General features: G+C 35.1%; 1 protein-coding gene across 11 annotated transcripts in view; it reads left to right on the forward strand.

Annotated features, from left to right (window-relative positions):
• Positions 1-22,609, forward strand: part of PHF14 (PHD finger protein 14) — a 199,482-nt gene that overhangs the window by 46,513 nt on the left and 130,360 nt on the right. For all 11 annotated transcript variants that reach the window (XR_009735798.1, XR_009735800.1, XR_009735799.1 and 8 more), the window contains exons 8-14: positions 10,674-10,820; positions 11,609-11,879; positions 12,177-12,283; positions 13,384-13,479; positions 15,295-15,398; positions 17,339-17,470; positions 21,779-21,947. Coding sequence is in view for 6 of the 11 variants with exons in the window: in XM_061413572.1 (XP_061269556.1) it covers positions 10,674-10,820; positions 11,609-11,879; positions 12,177-12,283; positions 13,384-13,479; positions 15,295-15,398; positions 17,339-17,470; positions 21,779-21,947 (1,026 nt within the window). In the remaining 5 variants the exon portion in view is untranslated. The remainder of the gene's footprint in view (positions 1-10,673; positions 10,821-11,608; positions 11,880-12,176; positions 12,284-13,383; positions 13,480-15,294; positions 15,399-17,338; positions 17,471-21,778; positions 21,948-22,609) is intronic.

A 22,609-nucleotide genomic window follows, 5' to 3' on the forward strand; every position in this document is an offset into this window, starting at 1 on the left:
GATCAGATCAGTCGCTCAGTCGTGTCCGACTCTTTGCAACCCCATGAATCACAGCACGCCAGGCCTCCCTGTCCATCACCAACTCCCGGAGTTCACTCAGACTCACGTCCATCGAGTCAGTGATGCCATCCAGCCATCTCATCCTCTGTCGTCCCCTTCTCCTCCTGCCCCCAATCCCTCCCAGCATCAGAGTCTTTTCCAGTGAGTCAACTCTTCGCATGAGGTGGCCAAAGTACTGGAGTTTCAGCTTTAGCATCATTCCTTCCAAAGAAATCCCAGGGCTGATCTCCTTCAGAATGGACTGGTTGGATCTCCTTGCAGTCCAAGGGACTCGCAAGAGTCTTCTCCAGCACCACAGTTCAAAAGCATCAATTCTTCGGCGCTCAGCCTTCTTCACAGTCCAACTCTCACATCCATACATGACCACAGGAAAAACCATAGCCTTGACTAGACGAACCTTTGTTGGCAAAGTAATGTCTCTGCTTTTGAATATGCTGTCTAGGTTGGTCATAACTTTCCTTCCAAGGAGTGAGCATCTTTTAATTTCATGGCTGCAGTCAGCAGAGACATTACTTTGCCAACAAAGGTCTGTCTAGTCAAGGCTCTGGTTTTTCCAGTGGTCATGTATGGATGTGAGAGTTGGACTGTGAAGAAGGCTGAGCGCTGAAGAATTGATGGTTTTGAGGTGTGGTGTTGGAGAAGAGAGTCCCTTGGACTGCAAGGAGATCCAACCAGTCCAATCTGAAGGAGTGGGGTGCCACATTGCCTCCTCCCATTTTGTGTATAGTGAATTGCAATTTGGTTTCCCATTTATTTTTATTTGATTTCCTATTTATCTACAGGCATTGTCTGAGGGTATTTCCTTGGTACCTTTTCTTGTGGTATTAGAATAACTAACTATTCATACATGTGTCTCTGTCTCTTTGGTTTGCAAAGGTGAGGAAGTTGCTCACTACTTCCTCCAGCTTGGTTACTTGTTAGCAGATAGATCATTTTCACTTTGGTACTTCTCTAAGAATCATTTAACTTTTTTTTGAAGTATGACTGACTGTAAGAAATATAATTTACTTGGAATTTATACAGATTATCAACTGCTCCAAACATTTACATGAGCCATATTATTAGATGTTTATGTTCTTGGATAAAATTATTTTGATTCTTAACTATTATTCATTTAGTTGATGTGTACTTTTTATACTTTTGTTGGTGTTGAAAGCCTTACTGATTTTTTTTTGTTTAAACTGAGAATGTTGATGAGCCTGTTTCTCAGTACATTATGTAGTGTTCTTTCTCTTAATTCTTAATAGTAGGTGTAGCTGTGTGTTTGCTTATTAACTGGTTTCTGATATTGTGAATTATGTTACTGATTGCAATAACTTCTTTAATTTTCTGGCAATTTCAGAGCCACATGTGGAGTCTACTACCAATGTGCATGTGACTTTTATGATAAGTATTTTGTTTGTTCAACTTTTTGATGTTGTACCTTATCTAGGCTTTTGGAAGCAAGTAATAGAATACTTAGCTGTGGTAGCCATGTGTTAACTATCTCATGACAGGAGACCTAAACAATAGTAGTTCTGGGGTTGTTTCAGAAGCTCAATGATTAAGTCTTATTTTATTCTTCTATTCTACCAACATCAATATGCTTTTCTTTTTGGTTCCTAACCTTGTTGTCTCATGGTCTCAATATTGCTGGAATAGCTCTAAATAAGCACTGTGTTCTTTCATTATATAATTCAAAACAGAGGAGGAGGGGAGAGGGTTCTCTTATCATTAGGACTGAAAAATTTTCTCATATGTTCACTCCAGTAGATTGTCCCATTATCTCATGTGTCAAAATAGTCATTATGGCTATTGTTAGCAGTGCGATAAGATGAATTGGTGAAACCTGACATTTTCAGTTTCTGTCAGAGAAAATGAATTTTACAAAAAGGGAATATGTTGGAAGGGAATGGCTTGGGGAGTCAGCAGCTAACAAACAGTTTGCTACAACCAGCCTAAGAAGTTGGCAGTTTATTTCCTTTCACTGTAGCTCAGCCATATACTTAGATCAAATGAAGTAGTGTTTTTATCAGGTATTAAAAGAAGGAAAAGAAGAATCAGTTATTTTGAATAAAAGAAAGAAACAAATGAAAATTTCACCGTTTCCATTTTTCCCTTCCTTGCTTCACAGTAGAATTCTGATGTTCTGGCCTTTATTTTCCCTGGGTTTGATCTGTTACCTGATCTTTGCTTTTTAAGAGTGTCATCCCCTTTCCTTCCAGCCTGTCTCATCATAGTGGAATTGGCTTCTCAGTAGTCCTTCCTTTTCAAGACTTTTTTTCTGATTGTTTTTTTTTGACATTAATATTGGCTTTAGTTTTATAATCTTACACAGAGAACTTTAAGGAATATTCTTTATGTCTGGGTTTCATCTTATTTTTTTCTACTTCGTTTTTCCCTTTGTTTCATTATTCACTCTCACCTTCTAAACACACACACACTACAGTCCTTACTTAGTTTTTAAAATTAATAATTAAAGCTTAATTAAATTATCTTACGCTTTGCATATTTTAATAAGCCACCTCAAATCTTTTTTGAATAAATAAAAAATAACCTGTAGGATAAAAACACACCAGTTCTGTTTTTATTTTTTATTTATTTTTTTTTACCAGTTCTGTTTTTAATAAAGAGTTTATATCATTATTTTTCAGTTAACTTTGTGAGTTTTGTGTCAGTGTCTAAATTTGATGTCTACCATAAGACTGTATTTTTATCTGCTTATAAACCGCAATTAAAAATAATGAATTTGGGATGGTGTGACTATATGTAAGGAAATAATAAAATATAATAAATGCAAATGGATAATTCCTATGTGCAGAGCTGATTATTAGGACTTTTCCTATATAAACCGATATTGCATAAGTTGAACTTTAGGCTGCCAAATAAATTAACATAGGTTTTCTTTTTGTTTTAACAGATATGGTTAAAAAATGAAAAGTAGAATTGAATACTTTAAAGTATTATATAATCATTAAATCATATGTATTTTCCTGCCAGAAAGAAATATTAATGTCAGATTTTAATGAGCTTAATGTAAATAGTTAATACCTAATGTTTTTGTAGAATCTGATGCCAAAGGATAATTTTACTTTCATAAAGTGTTATTTTTCTGTTAGCTAGATTAGTATTAATTTTTTATATAAAAGATATAGATAAGGATAATATTTTAATGATGGGTAAAGAAACTGCTTTATTTTTTTAATAAATATAATTTACATAAAATTCTTATTAGATTGGTTTTAGACCACCATATTTTGTATATAATATGTATGAGTTTTAAGAATTGATAAAATACTTAAGTCATAAAAGTGAAAAGTGAACAAGTGATAAATGCTAAAAATGGGGGGAAAAGAGACCTTTAAAAATGAGATCAAATTGAATACAGATTCTTAGAATAAGATCTCAATAAAGTTAAGTTGGTTACTTTCAGTTTTTATAGGAAAGGGTACTAAACAGCTGTACGTATGGTTTTGTTTATGGTTCAGAAAATATGTACATTGTGAAATTTTTCTTTTTTGGTATCTAGACGCGAGTCATTTGTGCATTAGTGTATTAGTGTAGTGTTAGTTGCTCAGTTGTGTCCAACTCTTTGCGACCCCATGGACCATGGCCCACAGTCTCCTCCGTCTATGGAATTCTTCAGGCAAGAACACTGCAGTGGGTTACCATTTCCTTCTCAAGCATTTGGGCATTGAATTTGCATGAAAAGTTTTCATCTGTAAAAGGTTCTAGAAATTTCAAGTACTAGATTCAAGAAATTAAGAAATCTTGCTTAGATTTATTGTTTTTATCCTTTGGTCTTCATCTTCTGGGAGTTTCAGACTTGAGTACAAGACTCCTTAAAAAGTAAACTAAAACTGTGTGTTAAATAGTTAATCATATAGTGTTTGCAAAGGCATCACAGTTGAGGGCTGAATTATATAACTCAGCAAGCATTTGTGGAACGTGACTGTCAGGAGTAAGTCTTTATCAAATTCATGTTCTAAAACTGAGTTGTTTTGTTAGGAGTGACCTAAACTTTGTTTACAAACAGTGAAATTTATGTTCAAACATAACTTCATAGTACTCAGTTCACATCAGTCAGTCATGATTGAGGGCCTATTCATATGTGCAACAGACACTATAAACTCTAGGTTTGGGGGTGGAGGAGTTTGTCAGGGAGCATAAAAATAGCTTTAAGTCATGTGGATGGGGTTAGATAGTAAACACAATGAAATGTTAAAAAGTCTTACAAGACAACATTAAAAGATGTCACAGGTGCCTCTGATGGACAAGAAGTGCTGTAAATACAGAAATAAGAAGATTCCCTAGAAGAATCAGAAACTTCAGTGGACCTTCTTGGCCTATATATCTCTTGCTGCTGCTGCTGCTGCTGCTAAGTCGCTTCAGTCGTGTCTGACTCTGTGTGACCCCAGAGACAGCAGCCCACCAGGCTCCCTGTCCCTTTGAACTATTTAAGGATTACAGATTAATGCTTTTTACTGTCATTCATTCAGCATATTTATTCAACAGGTATATTGAGCTACTGTGTATTAGGCTTTGCTGTGGAGCCTATAGAGATTAACATTGAACAAAATAAACTGTTCTTAAGGTAGCTTACATTTGAGTGGCAGGTTGGGAGAGGACAGATAGTGAAAAAGTTTACCAGAAAATACCAATACTTTTGAGACAAACGAGTAATCACTTCTCTGTCTCCCAGACTTAAGGGTTTATCCTCAACTCACTGCTATATTGTGATACGTATTATGAAGAAATACAAAGCAGGATAAAGTATGTACGGACTAAGGGAAGTAGGACAGTACTGTTTTATATGGGGAGATCAGAGGTGGGCTCTCTAAGAAGGCGACATTTTGTGGAAAAAATGTAAGGAAAATGGTAGGGAGCTTATGTTTATTTGAGAGGAGAGCGTTACAGGCAGGGGGAACAGAATATAGAGGCTCTGAGGTAGAAACATGCTTGGTTTGAGGACCAAGAAGAACTGGTATGGCTGATACAGAGGTGGGGGCTGGTGTGTGGTAAGAGGAGAGGAAGGAGGTCATAGAGGCAGCTACATCATGTAGGGACTGGAAGAACATGAGAATGACTTTGGATTTACACTCTTGAGTGAGATGGAAAGCCATCAGATTTGCATAGAGAACATGTGAGTCAACTGATGTTTAGAAGGACCACCCTGATGGTTGTGTTCAGTATAGACTATAGAGAGGCGAAGGTGAAAGTAGAGAGAACAAATAAAATGGTTTAAGGTTTTAAGGATAGAGGTAATAAGAAATGACAGATTTTGTAGATATCTGTTGAGAGATTGTTGAGTAAACAGAGAGAGAGAGAGGAAAAGGGTGATTTCTCTTTAGCCTGAACTTCTAGTTCAGTCGCTCAGTCATGTCTGACTCTGACACCAGAGAATGCAGCACACCATGCTTCCCTGTCCGTCACCAACTCCCGGAGCTTGCTCAAACTCGTGTCCATCGAGTCGGTGATACAATCCAACCATCTCGTCTTCTGTCATCCCCTTCTTCTCCTGCTTTCAATCTTTCCCAGCATCAGAGTCTTTTCCAGTGAGTCAGTTCTTCGCGTCAGGTGGCCACAGTATTGGAGCTTCAACTTCAGCATCAGTCCTTCCAATGAATAATCAGGACTGGTTTCCTTTAGGTTTGACTGTTTTGATCTCCTTGCTGTCCAAGGGACTCTCAAAAGTCTTTGCCAACACCACAGTTCAAAAGCATCAATTCTTTGTCGCTCAGCTTTCTTTATAGTCCAACTCTCACATCCGTACATGACTACTGGAAAAACAATAGCTTTGACTAGACGGACCTTTGTCAGTAAAGTACTCTGCTTTTTAATATGCTGTCTAGGTTGGTCATAGCTTTCCTTCCAAGAAGCAAGCATCTTTTAATTTCATGGCTGCAGTCACCATCTGCAGTGATTTTGGAGCCCAAGAATATAAAGTCTGTCACTATTTTCATTGTTTTCCCATCTATTTGCCACAAAGTGATGGGACAGGATGCCATGATGATTTTCAAATGTTGAGTTTTAAGTCAGCTTTTTCACTTTCCTCTTTCACTTTCATCAGGAGGCTCTTGTGGAGCTTCTAGTAGAGTGGAGTTATGGTTTACTGAAGTAGAAAAGATTTATTGAAAGATTATTAAATCTGCAGGAAGAGCAGATTTATTGCAGGAGAGAAGGAAATTGAGGACAGTTTTGGACATGTTGAGTTCAAAACGCCTATTAGGCCTGTAAGTGGAGACATCAGGTAGGTAGGTGACTATCAGAATCTGAAGTTTAGGGAAGCAATCAAGGCTAAAGATACAGATTTGGGAGTGTCAGGGTATAGATAGTATTTATGGTGAGATGACTAGGTGAAATTACTTAGAGTATAAGAGGAGAAGGAGATGGGAAGAGTTCTGATGACAGTCATAGGGCTACCTCGGCATTCAACAATCCCAAATTGAAATTTGGGAAAGTAAGGCGAAATCTACCAAGGAGTCTGAGGCAGAGTTATTAGTGAGGTTAAAAAAAAAAAAAAAATAAGACAAGTGTTTCAAAGAGAGAGTAAACAAGTTGTGTCAAAGGAATAAGGTTAAGACTGAGAAGTGACCATTGGGTTTGTCAAAATGAAGGTCAGTTTTGACTTGAGAGGAGCTATTAGAGAAGTTGAGACTAGTTGAAAACTTAGGAGTGGAACAGAGTTAAGACAGCTATATGGGCAGGGCTTTAGATTTTTCCTTTTAAGGGGGACTTTGAAGTGACCTACAAATGAGAGCCCAGGGAATGTCTTTTAAGTATTTTTAAAGGATATTACAGTGTTTTTAGTATGCCAGTAGAGAGAAAAAAATGTGCAGGAGGTAGAATTGCTGTAGGGAAGATGGGGTGGAATTAATTGCAACTGAAGGTCAGCCTTAGATAGGGACATTGGGCAGTTTATCTCCGGTAACAGGAGATTAGTCAGAGGATATGTGTAGACATGCAGATAGGTTGAGGTATGCAGTGACTGGAGGTTGTGGAAGTTCTCATTTAATTGCTTTTCTCCTCTCTTCAAAACCTCTCCAGTGGAATAAATAAGGCCATCATCTGCAAGTTAAGAATAGAGAGGAGATATTGAAAGTTTGAGAGATGAAGCTGTTCAGTGATTATCTATAAAAATGGAATGGAAATTAATTTGGGAATGTGTTCAGATGCTCTGATGTAGGTTAAAATAGGGGAAGAGTTGGGTTTACCTTGCTTTAGGTTTTGTCAAGTGAAGCTAGATGAGGAAGAGAGGAACAAGTGAAGAGAGGACTGCAAACAAGTAATTAATTGATGGGCCATGAAATAATCAGGTAAAGAGGGCAATCATGTGTATGGGACTCTGGGGCAGTCAGAGGATTAAAGTCTGTACATTGGAGATCTGAAAGGTATTAAAAACTTGTTTGAGTCTGAAAAGAAGTGATCAGGAAAGATAAAAGATAATGCTCAGAGAATACTTGAGAAATTGCATTATGGAAAGAGTTCAGAATCTAGGTACAGTCATAGGAATTAAATGGCTGAGGTGAGGTGGAAAAAGATGGTGTTGTAACTGAGAAGATAAACATGTTATGCTCCTAACTCATGATAGTATTTACACTTTTCTTATTTCAATAAACAGTTTTATGCAGATACCAATAAAACCTCTCTACTTTTCTTAAAAATACTTCATTTTAACAAGTGCCAGTTGGGTCTCAATGTACAAGATTCCTAATAGTTTCTTTCAGCTTATAGTCCTTTGAACTGTTGAATCAGTATTAGTCAGGGAGCTTTGTTTGGAATAAATTGTTTTGGTTTTAAGATTCTAGAACAAATCGTGAAATTCAGAGGTCCACAAGCTAAATGTGACCTGTAGATACATTTTGTATGATAGAATAGTGCAATAAAAAGATAACTTGAGTTGATGGGGCATTCCAGGTTGTCACGGGTCCCCACCATTTACCCCACATTCCGCTTTTCCCCCTATTTCCATCATTATTTTTGTCTTATAATTTCCCAGCATCTTTACATCCTTTTACTCATTTATGTTTACTGTTAACTGTTTCTCAAGGCATTCACATTTAGAACTCTTTGCCTTAGACCTACTGAAACGCAATCTCCAGAGCTGGGATTTTGTTGTTTCTATTTGGAAATGTCCTTAAGTAAATCTGATGACAGACAGTGGTTGAAAAAGACAGCTTTTACTTACTAGCAGTGGATCTTAACCTCTCTTGTTTTCAGTTTTCTATCCATAAAGTTGATATTAAAATAATAGAACTTACCTCATGTGGTAGTGATGAGAGATAAATGAGACAGTATGAAAACAGGCACTAAGCCTGGTACATGGTAAATGTTTAGAAAATTTTTTTCCCTTTCCATTTTCTACTGGGAATAGGATCTTGAAAGTTTCTCTAGGCAAGTTGAGGGGATAGTCCAAGTCAACCAGATTATTAATTAGCACACTATTTTGAATGGTTTAATAAAATTGAATAGCCAGTAACTTGAACAAGGAAGACGTTATGGTCTTTCTATGATTCCAGATTGATTTTATGTTCAGGGGAGTTTGGTTCCAGGGACCAGGTGCCTCTTACTTATTGCTTCATATTCCTTTAGTTTGTTGTACTTTCTCGCATGGTCAGAGATGGTTTATCACCACCTTGCCTGGGTTGTACCCCATTGGTAGGAAGGAAGAGAAGGTGAAGAGTGGACATTTCCTATCAAGGGTCTGGTTAAGAAATTTCATAAACTTCATTGGCTGGAACTTATCATATGGCCATACTCAGCTGCTGAGGGTCTGGATAGAAATTTTCTAGCAAGGTCATCATATATCCAGAAACTCAGAAAGATTCTACTACTAAGGGGAAAAAGATGAGGATAGATGTTAATGGATAGGGGTTGCTTGGTGTATCTGTTTCATTCTCTAAAAAAAATTAATCCCTTGGTCTTGATAGCCTTAGATTTAGGATTTATTGTCCCCAATCCCCAGTCATGAAACAAAAGAAAAATTACTTGGGCTACTTCATCCTTTTCATGTGTCTTTTTGACCAGAAATGACTGGTCTTTTCATTAAGTCAGAGTCTTGGTTCTAATGCTTAACTGACCTATGCAAGCATGAATCCTATCTCTGATATCTCAATTTCAACATTACCTACTACTTTAAGACAGTAGAATGGTTCTTGAGATCATTTTGACTATAGTTCAATATATTCTTTATTTCCACTTACTCTCTTCTATTGCCAGGATGTGTAGAGCATGTTGTGAGAAAGCAGCTGTGTATGAGTGTGAATGAGAGAGAGAGAGAGAGAGAATCCAGTCTCCTTTCTACATTTTTAAAATTTATTTCTGTACCTATATGAAGTAATAATTATTAAACCTGTTTTGTTAATGAGTTAACAGAGACCCAGAGATAATTAGCAACTTGTTTAAAGCCACAAAAATCTTTAATTGGTGGGGCCAGGTTTTATTGTCCAAGTTTTTATATATCCAGATTCTCTAATTACAATATTCACAGTGCTATATTGTAACATCTGCGGATATCATACTAAAAAGTTGCGTTATATACTTTGAAGTTTTTAATGTTAAGCACACTTTGGTTTTACTATATGATGATTTTTCTTTTTGTACTTCTCATTTGTTTCTACTTTTGTTAGCATCATCAGTTCTCTTTGGGTTGTAAAACCCCACCTTACTAAGAGACTCTAACGTAACTCAGGTAAAAACCGTATGAGCAGCTTATCTGTTTTTCTCTTTGGGACAGACCTGAAGAATGAACTACTTGTTACTTTGCTGGCCAGTCACATTGCAGAATGCTTTTTTTTTGCCTACATATTTACAATTTTTTCCTATTTTTGATAGTAGATTTCCTTTTATGTTTTTGTATCCTATTATTTATGAATATGTACCCATTAAGGTAGTACCATCAAATGAGACTGTGAGACGGCTGTGTTTCCATTTGAGGTTTTAGAATTTTGTAAAGAGTTAAAGAGAATATCTGAAGTGTTTTATTGACAAGGCCTGGCCTTTTTTTTTAAACATCTTATTTTGTATTAGGGTATAGCTGATAAACAAACAATACTGTGATAATTTCTGGTAAACAGTGAAGGGACTCAGCCATACATATATGTGTATCCATTCTCCCCTAAACTCCCCTTCCATAAGGCCTGGCCTTCTTAATCTAGTTTTATCCCAGGTAGAGTTTGCCTGTGCATTTCTCGTCAGTTAGAAATGCCCTATTGTTGACTAGTCCTATATTTTCTAGATATGTTGTTGTTTTATAATATTAATCTATATATTAATAACTTTAATGATGATTTCTACCTATGCCTATTAATATCTTGTTTGTTTTAAACAGTGATTTTTTTTTAGGTAACAAGTATAACTTAATGTAATGCCTAAGTTTTGATTTCAGTATTTTTTAAATCCACAAGGCTGTATAAAGAAAAAAAATTGTTAATTTGAATTTGGTATATAGATTAAGTTCCTAAAGCAGCGATTTTTATCATTATGTATAAAACTTAATTTTGTAATTTATTTTTAGGAATAACCAGCACTGTGGTATACTCTTCAAAAAGGAAATATTATCTCTTATGGCTTTTTTTTAAAATGACCCTTTGGAGTAAAAGTGTTCATTTCCCTCTCTCTGTTTTTTTATATAGGATATAGCAGATCCATTTTTTGCTTATTGTAAGCAACATGCAGATAGGTTAGACAGAAAGTGGAAGAGAAAAAACTACTTGGCTCTACAATCCTATTGTAAAATGTCTTTACAAGAGAGAGAGAAGCAGTTATCACCAGAAGCACAGGTATGAGACTCATTCCAAAACTTGTGTTTTTTTTCTTGCAAGGGTATGGATTTCAGGGAATTCCCTGGTGGTTCAGTGGTTAGGACTCTGTGCTCTTACTGCTGAGGGCTCCAGTTTGATCCCTGGTAACAGAGCTAAGATCCCACAAGCTGTATAGCCTGGCCAAAAAAAAAGAAGTTAGAAATTTAAGATCTCATGCATCTTTGATATATGATGTATAATTGTGAAATTTGGTTAGTGTAATTGTGAAATTATCTAGAAAGTGGACTGTCATTAAGGTAAATGGAGAGTATAGTTTGTGGTTGAATACATTACTCATCATCTAGTCTCAACAAAGCAGTCATTTATAAAACATGTTTCTAATACATTAAAGAATGTGGCTTAGAGGAAATTATTCTATCAGTGCAATATGTTGACCACATCTTTTTTTCAGTCTGTTCTAAGATTCATATGTGCAAAGACTTTGATTAGTTTGCCTGTCATGAAATATATTTGTTTGTAAATTAAGTAAATTAATGAAGACTAGTACAAGGCTAGTTGAGAAACCTCAGCTTAATTATACTAGTTTTTGACAACTAATCATAGGCTAGGGCAGTTGTTAACTAGGGGTAGACCTCATTTATCGTAACCCAAGAATTATGCTGTGGATATTAAGGACTGTGGATAGATATAATTTGCCGCAATAGAGGAACTTCTGATCATCCTTACTCTTGCTAAGTATGGAAATAAAAATCATAAGTATGTTCCATTTTAATATCTTTTAAAATTTGTGTACGTTTCTTTTATAGGCAAGGATCAATGCCCGGCTTCAGCAGTATCGTGCCAAAGCAGAACTAGCTCGATCCACCAGACCCCAGGCCTGGGTTCCGAGGGAAAAATTGCCCAGACCACTCACTAGCAGTGCTTCAGCCATTCGCAAACTTATGCGGAAAGCAGAACTCATGGGAATCAGTACAGATATCTTCCCAGTGGACAATTCAGATACTAGTTCTAGTGTGGATGGAAGGAGAAAGCATAAGCAACCTGCTCTCACTGCTGATTTTGTGAATTATTATTTCGGTCAGTATAGGCCCTGATGCATGCACGTTTTCATTGAGAACAGTTTGCTGATAGAAATATTTGATACACTGTCAATGTTTAGAAATTTACTAGTCTTGCTACATATATCAAGTATGTTTATTTTCCTAATAAGTTGTGGATTGTTGTAAAATGCTAATTTAATGTATTTGTGAGTAGAGTTAAAAGTGTCTAGGTTTATCCATGTGGTCATCTCTATGGCTAGCTTCTTCCTTTGTGTATTTTGTATATCAGCTTTTATTTTCTTCTAAACTAAAATTGGATATTTAATTTAACTAGAGAGAAATATGCGCATGATTCAAATTCAGGAGAATATGGCTGAACAAAAGAATATAAAGGATAAATTAGAGAATGAACAAGAAAAGCTTCATGTGGAATATAATAAGGTAAAACAAACAACGTAATGTAATTACATCTTACTGATGATTCCTTATGTTTCATTTTGAAATTCCTCTGGAGTTTCTACGACTTGTCTGTAATTCCGACCCCTCGTTATCTTCATTACCGTCACTAACACTGAGTACTTTCTATGTGCCAGGCACAGTTTTGAGCATTTTTACTTGTGTTAACTCATCTCATTCTCACTTCAGCTTTATAATGTGGCTTATGATTTCTGCTCCCTTTTTCAGAAGCGTAAACTGAATCCTAAACAGGTGAAGTAATTTGCCCAGGTTCGCAAAGGTAGTCAAGGCATAGAGTTGGGGTTTGAGGCCCACGTCTGACTCCATTTATCTTTCTAAGTTATAGAAAACTTTAAAACTTACTATTGAATTACTGTTTTTCTTAAATTGTTTTGTTACTTTTGATTAAAAAAAAAATCTCCTGATTAAAATTTCTCTTCTATATCTTCATTTTAAAGATGAAGAAGTTCATGAAGAAATGTATAAAAGCAAGTTGTGACTAAATGTGAGATAATAAGTAACATAAGAAAAATCTGGATTGACTTTTGTTTCTTTTGGCTGTGCTGGGTCATCTTTGGGTACGAGGGCTCAGTAATGCGGCATGTGGGCTTCTCTAGTTGCAGAGCTCAGGCTCACTTGACCTGAGGCATGTAAGATCTTAATTCTCCAACCAGAGATCAAATCTGCGTCCCCTTCATTGAAAGGCAGATTCTTAACCACTGGACCGCAGGGAGGTCCCCAGGATTGACTTATTGATATATATCATTTTCTTGTTGGAAAAATGGTGGGAGTGCACTTTGATACACTCATAAGGGTTAATTAGTGTGTCTGTGAAATTATATAGTAAACTATTATAGAATATGTAAGTATCATTATTAGTAAAATGCTAACATAAAATGTTTACTTTTTGTTGGTGCTTCTTAAATAGTTGGAGACTTTCATTTTTCAGTGTATTGTGACTTGAATGTGTTAAATGTATGTGGAATAGAAATGTAGATATTTTGGACATTGATAAATTATTTACATTTTCAAATATGTTACTGAATATTGTAATGGTCTACTAATTTGAATTGTTCACATTATAGCTCTGTGAATCTTTGGAAGAACTACAAAACATGAATGGAAAACTTCGAAGTGAAGGACAAGGAATATGGGCCTTACTAGGCAGAATCACAGGGCAGGTTAGTTTCTTTCCAATTGCTCCTCTTTCTCTTCTTGCTTTCTGTATGATTTCAAAGATTGGATCTCTAATACAACTGTCACTTCACTAACTGAAGAATTCTGTTTAATCAGGGCCAACTAATCCTCTGGGATAATGGTTTCTGCCTGAAATGCATCTAGAGCTTTGCAAGCTGCCTACTGAGAACCTGTAGCTTAATATGGTTGTTTTAACAGCTATCTTGTTTGCAAAATTTTTTCATTTGCTCTAACTGATTGACCTGTCATTTGTGATGAAGCTAAGATTTGAAGCATGAGTTACTCCTACCATATTCTTCTGCCTCTATGCAGCGGTTTTAGATTCCTTGCCACATTTCTTCTGTCCTATTCTTGTGCTATAAGTAGTTGTTGTTTTTTTTAATGGGGGAAATGTAAAAGGAAAACTGGAATTTTTTTTCATGTTGATGGGTTTTGAACTTATAAGGAATGGTTTTTGAAATTTAATGTTAAAGTGTAGTTTTTCCCTTCATTAGTTTTATTTTAATTATGAAAGAAATTACTTTATCCTTGAACATATTGAGCCTATTAAAGTTCTTGGTATTGTAAAGAACAATCATTGCCAAATGGATTTCTTTGAATGCTTTTTTTAGTACTGTGTATTTAATTCTTAAATTAATAATTCATTTGAATAATTTAAGTTATTTTTTTAAGGATAATGGAGACTCGCTGTGGTCTTTTCACCATGGAAATAGTTTTATTTGTGAAGGAAGGTTTTTAAAGAACAGATATTTTTTGTGGTACTTATTTTAAAGGTTTATAAAGAGCCAAATTCATTATATAGGTTGTGTGGACACATTATTTTAGAAAGTAATACATACTGATATGTATTATGCCATGCTAGCTTTGAAGATGCTTCTTTTGTGAAAAGGGTGTATGTGGCATATAGTATAATGAATAACATAAGAGGTGAGGATGAGTAGTTATATATGCACAGTTGACCTTTGTTTCTATTGATAGGCTGTTGGTGAATATTTGGAAGATTATAGTGTTTTATATTTTATATTTAGTGAAATTAATATTGAATACAAGCCTATTAGTTTATTTGGCAAGCTAGCATTATCTTTTGGCCAGATTTGCAAGTTTGTCTCATAAGAATCTATTTAGTATAAGTTATGAAAGAGCATTTTAATTTATTAAATCACTTGAAACAGAAGCACGTGCATTTCTGTGTGCAAATGTAAAATACACAGGAGAAGTAGAATTTGTTTGTACCACTTGCAGGACACTTTTTTTCCGGTTGGTTGAACTGATGCGGGCCCACTGGGCCACTGAGAAATGACTTTGATAGATGGTTGCTGTCTGAGAAGCTAGTATACTACAGATTAGTAGAAACCCAAAGAGAATCTAATTCACTTTGTGAAGAGTTTGGTCCAATAAGATAATTTTTCTAATTAACCTTTGGAGCACCAGTGTAGCTGTGGTGTTTAAGAAAATAAACGGCCTCAATACTCTTTTTGTCGTGTGTTTTTTTTTTTTTTTTTTCAAGTTCTTGAATTCTTGTCCTTGTCTTTCACTTTTAAAGCTAAAGTAGGAATTTAATTTTCACAATGTTTTAGTGGTCCAGAGAAAATTGGTGAAAGTATGTAATTATAGGCTTCTCACAGCAGTGACTATGAGACAAAAACTCATTTTAGTCCTTTTTGCCAGTGTAAAAGCTTTAAAACATTTCCCCCTCAAGATCCTAGCATATTAGTTGACTTGAACGGCGCATAAAGAAAAATGTTGCTTTATATTTTTTCTCTGAAAACAAAATAAACTGCATTTGTTCAAATCAATAGAAGTTGAACATACCGGCAATTTTGCGAGCACCCAAGGAGAGAAAACCAAGTAAAAAAGAAGGGGGCACACAAAAGGCGTCTACTCTTCCTGCAGTACTTTATAGGCAAGTAATGAAATTTTGACAGATTAATACAGTATATTTTTAAATAAATACTTTTTAGTAGCAAGATGCTTTAAATATTTGTGAATGAATTATGTTTATATCAGAATTTAAAGTCAAATGTGTTTGAAGTTCATTTTATTAATACCTTCATCAAAAATACTTCCCAGACTGAATGATGATAGGATAGAGTCGCTCCTCTTTTAATGAAAAATCACTTTTTGTATACTTTAAGTAACTGGGGTTATATGTGCACAAACTCCATGGAAACCCCTCTTTAGAGAATTGGAAAATGAGTTTTAAGTAAGGTACGTGATTATTTTCTTAAATAGTTAAAACAGTGTGTTAGATAAATGGACATTTATATTTTATTTTGCTGGAGTGAGTTTTAGAGGTTTACATGTGTTTTTAGCTAGTGTTGGATATTATAGTTTGAATTACTGCCTTTGTACAGTGGTAGGGGTGGATAATGAAGATAAGTTTTAGATTTGAATCTGTCTACATTTTTTTTTCTCTCTGTGCTCAGTTGTAGTAATTTCATTTCCCCAAATATTTTTGTTCTTTTTTTTTTTTTTTGGCTCAGTATTTTACAGTGTTCACCATTGTAACAGTTTTATATAGTTATTAAGATTTCTTTCCATACCAGTAGGTTTGGATCTTACTTTTTTTCCATGTAGCTGATGAAACTCATTGAGAAAAGTTTAGAAGATGCAAGTATGTTTGTGTGTATCCATACACACACAAATCTGTTCACACACACAAGTAAATATGCTTATGTAAGTGTATACATATTCTCCCCACAATCTCTTTCTTTCTCAGAAATAGCAACAACAGTATCTGTCTCAATAACTACTTTCTCTTCTAGCTTGGAGGCTTTCTCCATAGGTAATAGCAATTAACTTCCTTGAAATGTGGGACAAGCTCACTGGTATCTCTACTGGACTTTATGAAGACTAGCACTGTCACAGTCTAGCTTTTCCAGATAAAACTGTTTCATTTGAAACCGTCAGGCTTATTACTTATGCTTCTGACTTTTCATCACTAACAGCTCATTTTTGTTTCAGGATACAGTTTAGTAATTTTTCATTTTTACTTTGAGCAACTTTGAGACCAAGTATTGATTGGTCTTTGTTGTATATGTATATATTTGATTTTTTTTCTAAGGTTATTTAAAATTCAAACATCATTACTTTTTCTGTATACTTATGGATTTTTTAGGATCTCAACTTTTTCCTCACCCTTCACATTCCTAATATAAGTACACCCTGGATTTGTAGATCATGGTGTTTGTGCTCTCAGGAGTAGTTGACCTTTTGCACAAGAAAAGTTAGATTTCTTAAGAACAATCAAAAATCTAAAACAACAGCAACAATAATAATAAAACTTCCAGTTCTTTATAATAAATATCAATTGGTATATTTTTAAGACTCAAAGTCTGATTCTGTAAAAAGACTTAACATATGTAGCTTATTTACACGTTGAAGGTTCTTTGAAAGATTTACAGTTAATGGTAGAAAATAAACAGAATTTCGTTTGTAAAGTAACTTCTTTGTAGTTTTAGAGAGGTAGAAAATTGAAAACTATTTTTGTTTAATATTTGTTCCTAGAGAAAATTTGGTCTGATGTTACATGGGCTTTAAGTAATAAAGAAGATTAAGATGATGTTAGAATAAATACCTAACATATGCCCTTTTCTGAATAATTTGACTCCAGCAAAATTTAAATTTATAATAGATCTAAACTATTCTACATTCTCAAGAGTATTTAGATTCTTGCCATTATAAAAAGATATGTGTTATTAAAAAAAGTATTTGATTTCAGTTAAAGAAATATATTAAGTTAAATCACAATGAAATTTTGAAAATTTAAAAATATGCCATAAATTAACTATTCACTATGATAATTATTATTCTAATCCTTTATTGCTGCTGCCTTTATCAAAGTTGTGGAATTTGTAAGAAGAACCATGATCAGCATCTTCTTTTATTGTGTGATACCTGTAAACTGCATTACCATCTTGGATGTCTGGACCCTCCTCTTACGAGGATGCCAAGAAAGACCAAAAACAGTTATTGGTAAGTAAACTGAAGAGCATGTACACGTTAGAACTGGTGTTGCTCTTAGTTTCAACAGTATTAGATGAAGTATTAGAACATATTTGATGCATAATAAAGTTTTCAGTATATTTTTAATTGAAAATTTTATAATGTTTTCCAATAATATTGACATATTGGCATTTAAAAGTTGTGTATATTAAGGTTTGCAACATAATGATTTAATATATGTATACACTGTGAAATAATCACCACAATCAAGCTAATTAGCATATTTGTCACCTCACATAGTTATCATTTTTTGTGGTAAGAATACTTCAGACATAAATGTTTATTACAGTATTATATGTATAGAGATGTAGCAAATTTTTTGATAAATGAATTTAATTGAGGCTATTTTAATATCTTAGCAGTGGTTTCTTAAGGCATGAATTCTGTTTAGTGTGTTTATAATTCTCTTTATTATAACATTTTTTCAAATTCTTTATTTTTGTTCTTTATTAAGAATTTGCCTCCATATTCATGCTTTAAATGTAGTTTAGTATTTTGTTTTCAAATTAGTGTCACCAAAGGCTTTACTTGTGGCTAGTTGTGTATTAAAATTCAACCATTCTTTGTAAATCTAGAAACATTTGACTTACGTTTTTGAATTTTTTCATTAACTTAGGCATGTGGAATCACTACAGATGTTTGATAAAAGTTTATGATACTTATAAGTTTTATTCTTTCCTTAATTTTAATCCAAGAGAAAGACAGATGTTCAAATTCTAATAGATTGATTCTGTATAGGAAGAATATAGGTCACTGAGAGCTTTGGAAGGCACATGACTATTCTTTTTATACAAATTTTACATGACTAGACCCCAATCTTAAATGATAATCTGTACAAAAAGGTGTTTATTTATCAAATACATTAAAGCATATTTTCTGACCTCATTGTTTTATTTCATAAACCTACGTCTGTCCATTTTATTAAGAATCTCACATTCTTTCACCATTTTCACATGATTACTTTTTCATGAAGTGAAGCGGAAGTCTCTCAGTCATGTCCGACTCTTTGCGACCCCATGGACTATATAGTCTATGGAATTCTCCAGTCCAGAATACTGATGTCTGTAGCCTTTCCCTTGTCCAGGGGATCTTCCCAACCCAGGGATTGAACCCAGGTCTCCTGCATTGCAGGTGGATTCTTTACCAGCTGAGCCGCGAGGGAAGCCCAAGAATACTGGAGTGGGTAGTCTATCCCTTCTCTAGTGGATCTTCCCGACCCAGGAATCAAACTGGGGTCTCCTGCATTGCAGGTGGACTCTTCACCAGCTGAGCTATGAGAGAAGCCCTTCTTTTTCATAGTGCTCTTTTATCAATTTGCCTGGAGACAGTCATACTGGTCAACTCTTTTCAAATATAGTGGGATGTATTACTTCTGATTTGTGAGTGCTTTTGAAACCAGAATTTAAGAGAAACTGCTGTCACGTATTAGAATATCAGCAGTGTTAATAAGTATCCTATGTGCGTTTCTAAGTTGAAAACCAGTTTGGTAGTCTTCAGGGCCAGGGAACTTTGTCATAATCATGGATGTGTTTTAGCATTATTGTACAATGACGTTGTTTTTCTTTAATAATAAAGATTTTTAAAAGGGCTTCACTCCATTTTTTATATGTATTTATTTAGGTATATTGGAGAAGGAAATGGCAACCCACTCCAGTATTCTTACCTGGAGAATCCCCATGGACAGAGGAGCCTGGTGGACTACTGTCCATGGGGTCGCAAAGAGTCGCACGTGACTGAGTGCCTAAGCACACAGCACACATAAACAATGAAATTGTTTCCCTTTAATAATAAAGATTTAAAAACCTCCTTAACATAAGTTGGAGTGTATAGTGCTAAGGATCAAGAATATATGGCAAACTGAGAAAAATCTCTTAGTATTTCAGTATGAAGGTAGTCCTTTGGCATAAATTACTAACATGAATTTTCATTATTATTACTTTAAACATCCTATTTCTTAGGATCTTGTGTACCAGTTATGGTAGCAGAGCTGCTTTTTCATATTTTAAAGGCTATTTATAAAATGAGGACTATAGTGTTTAACAGATTGTTGAAAGAGCTGCAAATAGTGTTTTCATCTGTATTGAGTTTATGTACTACAAGTATCGTGTGGCAGTTGCCTTGAAATAGAAATAAATTTCTGCCTTAGCAGTTAGATATTTTTTAGATTTTTCTGAGTTGTTCAGTGTTTTGTGGTTTTCAGAGCATAACATTTTTGTTTATCTGAGTGCTCTAAAGCAAGTTTCTTTGTCACCTAAATGTATTAATCTTTGGTGGGGATGAGCTTGAGAAGCTAGAGACTATCCTGACAAGGAATATAGTTACAAACTGAGAAACAAAAGAGGAAACAAGTCACTTAAAAAACAAACAAAAAAGTCCCTACAGTGATTCATTCTAAAAAGATACTTGTTTCCATATCACAGAAATGCGTGTATGTTAAAAATATTTTTATTTGATGTTAATCTATGAATCCAAAGAATAAAGTGCTTGGTTTTTAACAACAGTTATATAAAAATCTTTAGTAACTAGTGATAATTGACTCCTACTGGTCAAATTTTTTAGTGTTAAAATTTTTGCTTAAATGGAAATTTTAAGATATTAAAAGTAATACCTTAAATTTTAATTGCATGTTACCAATAGAAAATTCTGAAAGAGATGGGAATACCAGACCACCTGACCTGCCTCTTAGAAACCTATATGCAGGTCAGGAAGCAATGGTTAGAACTGGACGTGGAACAACAGACTGGTTCCAAATAGGAAAAGGAGTACGTCAAGGCTGTATATTGTTACCCTGCTTATTTAACTTATATGCAGAGAGTACATCATGAGAAACGCTGGGCTGGAAGAAGCACAAGCTGGAATCAAGATTGCCAGGAGAAATATCAATAACCTCAGATATGCAGATGACACCACCCTTATGGCAGAAAGTGAAGAGAAACTCAAAAGCCTCTTGATGAAAGTGAAAGAGGAGAGTGAAAAAGTTGGCTTAAAGCTCAACATTAAGAAAACAAAGATCATGGCATCCGGTCTCACCACTTCATGGGAAATAGATGGGGAAACAGTGGAAACAGTGTCAGACTTTATTTTTCTGGGCTCCAAAATCACTACAGATGGTGACTGCAGCCATGAAATTAAAAGACGCTTACTCCTTGGAAGGAAAGTTATGACCAACCTAGATAGCATATTCAAAAGCAGAGACATTACTTTGCCAACAAAGGTTCGTCTAGTCAAGGCTATGGTTTTTCCTGTGGTCATGTATGGATGTGAGAGTTGGACTGTGAAGAAGGCTGAGTGCCGAAGAATTGATGCTTTTGAACTGTGGTGTTGGAGAAGACTCTTGAGAATCCCTTGGACTGCAAGGACATCCAACCAGTCCATTCTAAAGGAGATCAGTCCTGGGTGTTGTTTGGAAGGAATGATGCTAAAGCTGAAACTCCAGTACTTTGGCCACCTCATGCGAAGAGTTGACTCATTGGAAAAGACTCTGATGCTGGGAGGGATTGGGGGCAGGAGGAGAAGGGGACGACAGAGGATGAGATGGCTGGATGGCATCACTGAGTCGATGGACGTGAGTCTGAGTGAACTCTAGGAGTTGGTGATGGACAGGGAGGCCTGGTGTGCTGCGATTCATGGGGTCGCAAAGGGTCAGACACGACTGAGCGACTGAACTGAACTGAATAGTGCATTTGTATTAGCCACACATGATACTTTGTATTTAATTCTGTTATTGGAGTTCAAAATTTAAAGCTGTTAAAATAAATACTAATTTGGTATTAAATTACAGTGCTAATGAGTGAGAGGTATGAATTTTTACAGAATTTTCTCAGTTCGTATATTCAGCACAGCTTGCCATTAATTAAGATGCAAGGATATTATAGCTGGGACAAATAGAGTTGGTCAAAGAATGACTTTGATTTTCTGGTGTCACAATGTATATCATTTGAGGAAAAATCATGATTTCCTAAGGAAAACTATCTTTTTAATCAGTACTGGGCCTCTTACATTCATTCACATAAATATATGGCAGTATTACATGTGTTTTTATGATACTTATTAGGGATACATGAAATTGCTTTGGACATTTTACATGTATTGTTGTTTCTCTTAAAGGAATGTATGTGCTTTTCTGTATGTATGGTCATTATATGACTATGGTCACATGTTCCTGAGTACATTTTCATATATTCTAAACATATACCTGCATTTTGTATTTATAGAAACCATGGCTAATGCTGGAAGGTAAAAATAAATGTATGAAATAATATTTTTTTCTTTATGTAGGCAGTGTTCTGAATGTGACCAGGCAGGGAGCAGTGACATGGAAGCAGAAATGGCCATGGAAACCTTACCAGATGGGACCAAACGATCAAGGAGGCAGATTAAGGAACCAGTGAAATTTGTTCCACAGGATATGCCTCCAGAACCCAAGAAGATTCCAATAAGAAACACGGTAATTTATTCCCTAGTAGTCATAATAACCCTTACAAAACTCTGAGGTCAAAATTTAAAGGGTGAGAAAGACAAAGGGCAAGCGTATACTCAGTAGCCAATGAAAGAAATATATTGCTTTTGGTTTTTCTTAACAGTTTACTGTTTTATATTATGAAATATACTATACTAGTTACACCTGAGAATGTATAGTTTACATATTCAATGCAAAGTACAATAATAATGAAGATCTATTGTGTTCACAAACCCACTTTAAAGATAGAACATTACCAAAACCTATGAAGTCACCTTTGAATCCCTGAGGACTCACTTCACCATCCATGTAGTCTAGAGATAACCTCCTTTCTCAAGTTTGTGTCTTTTATTCACTCCATTTTTTATATGTATTTATGTATGTATATTGGAGAAGGAAATGGCAACCCACTCCAGTATTCTTGCCTGGGAAATGCCATGGACAGAGGAGCCTGGTGGGCTACAGTGTGGTGGGGTCACAAGGGTCAGACTGGACTTAGTGACTAAACTACCACCATCGTGTGTGTGTGTGTATTCATAAGTAATACATAGTTTTGCACAGTGTGAATTTTGCGTAAATTGAGTCAAACTGTTTTTTCCCCGTTATTTGATACTTTGACCAACTTTACCTTGATTGATTCATACATGCTG

The sequence above is a fragment of the Bos javanicus genome, chromosome 4 (assembly GCF_032452875.1).
Source record: "Bos javanicus breed banteng chromosome 4, ARS-OSU_banteng_1.0, whole genome shotgun sequence".
NCBI classification, from domain to species: domain Eukaryota; kingdom Metazoa; phylum Chordata; class Mammalia; order Artiodactyla; family Bovidae; genus Bos; species Bos javanicus.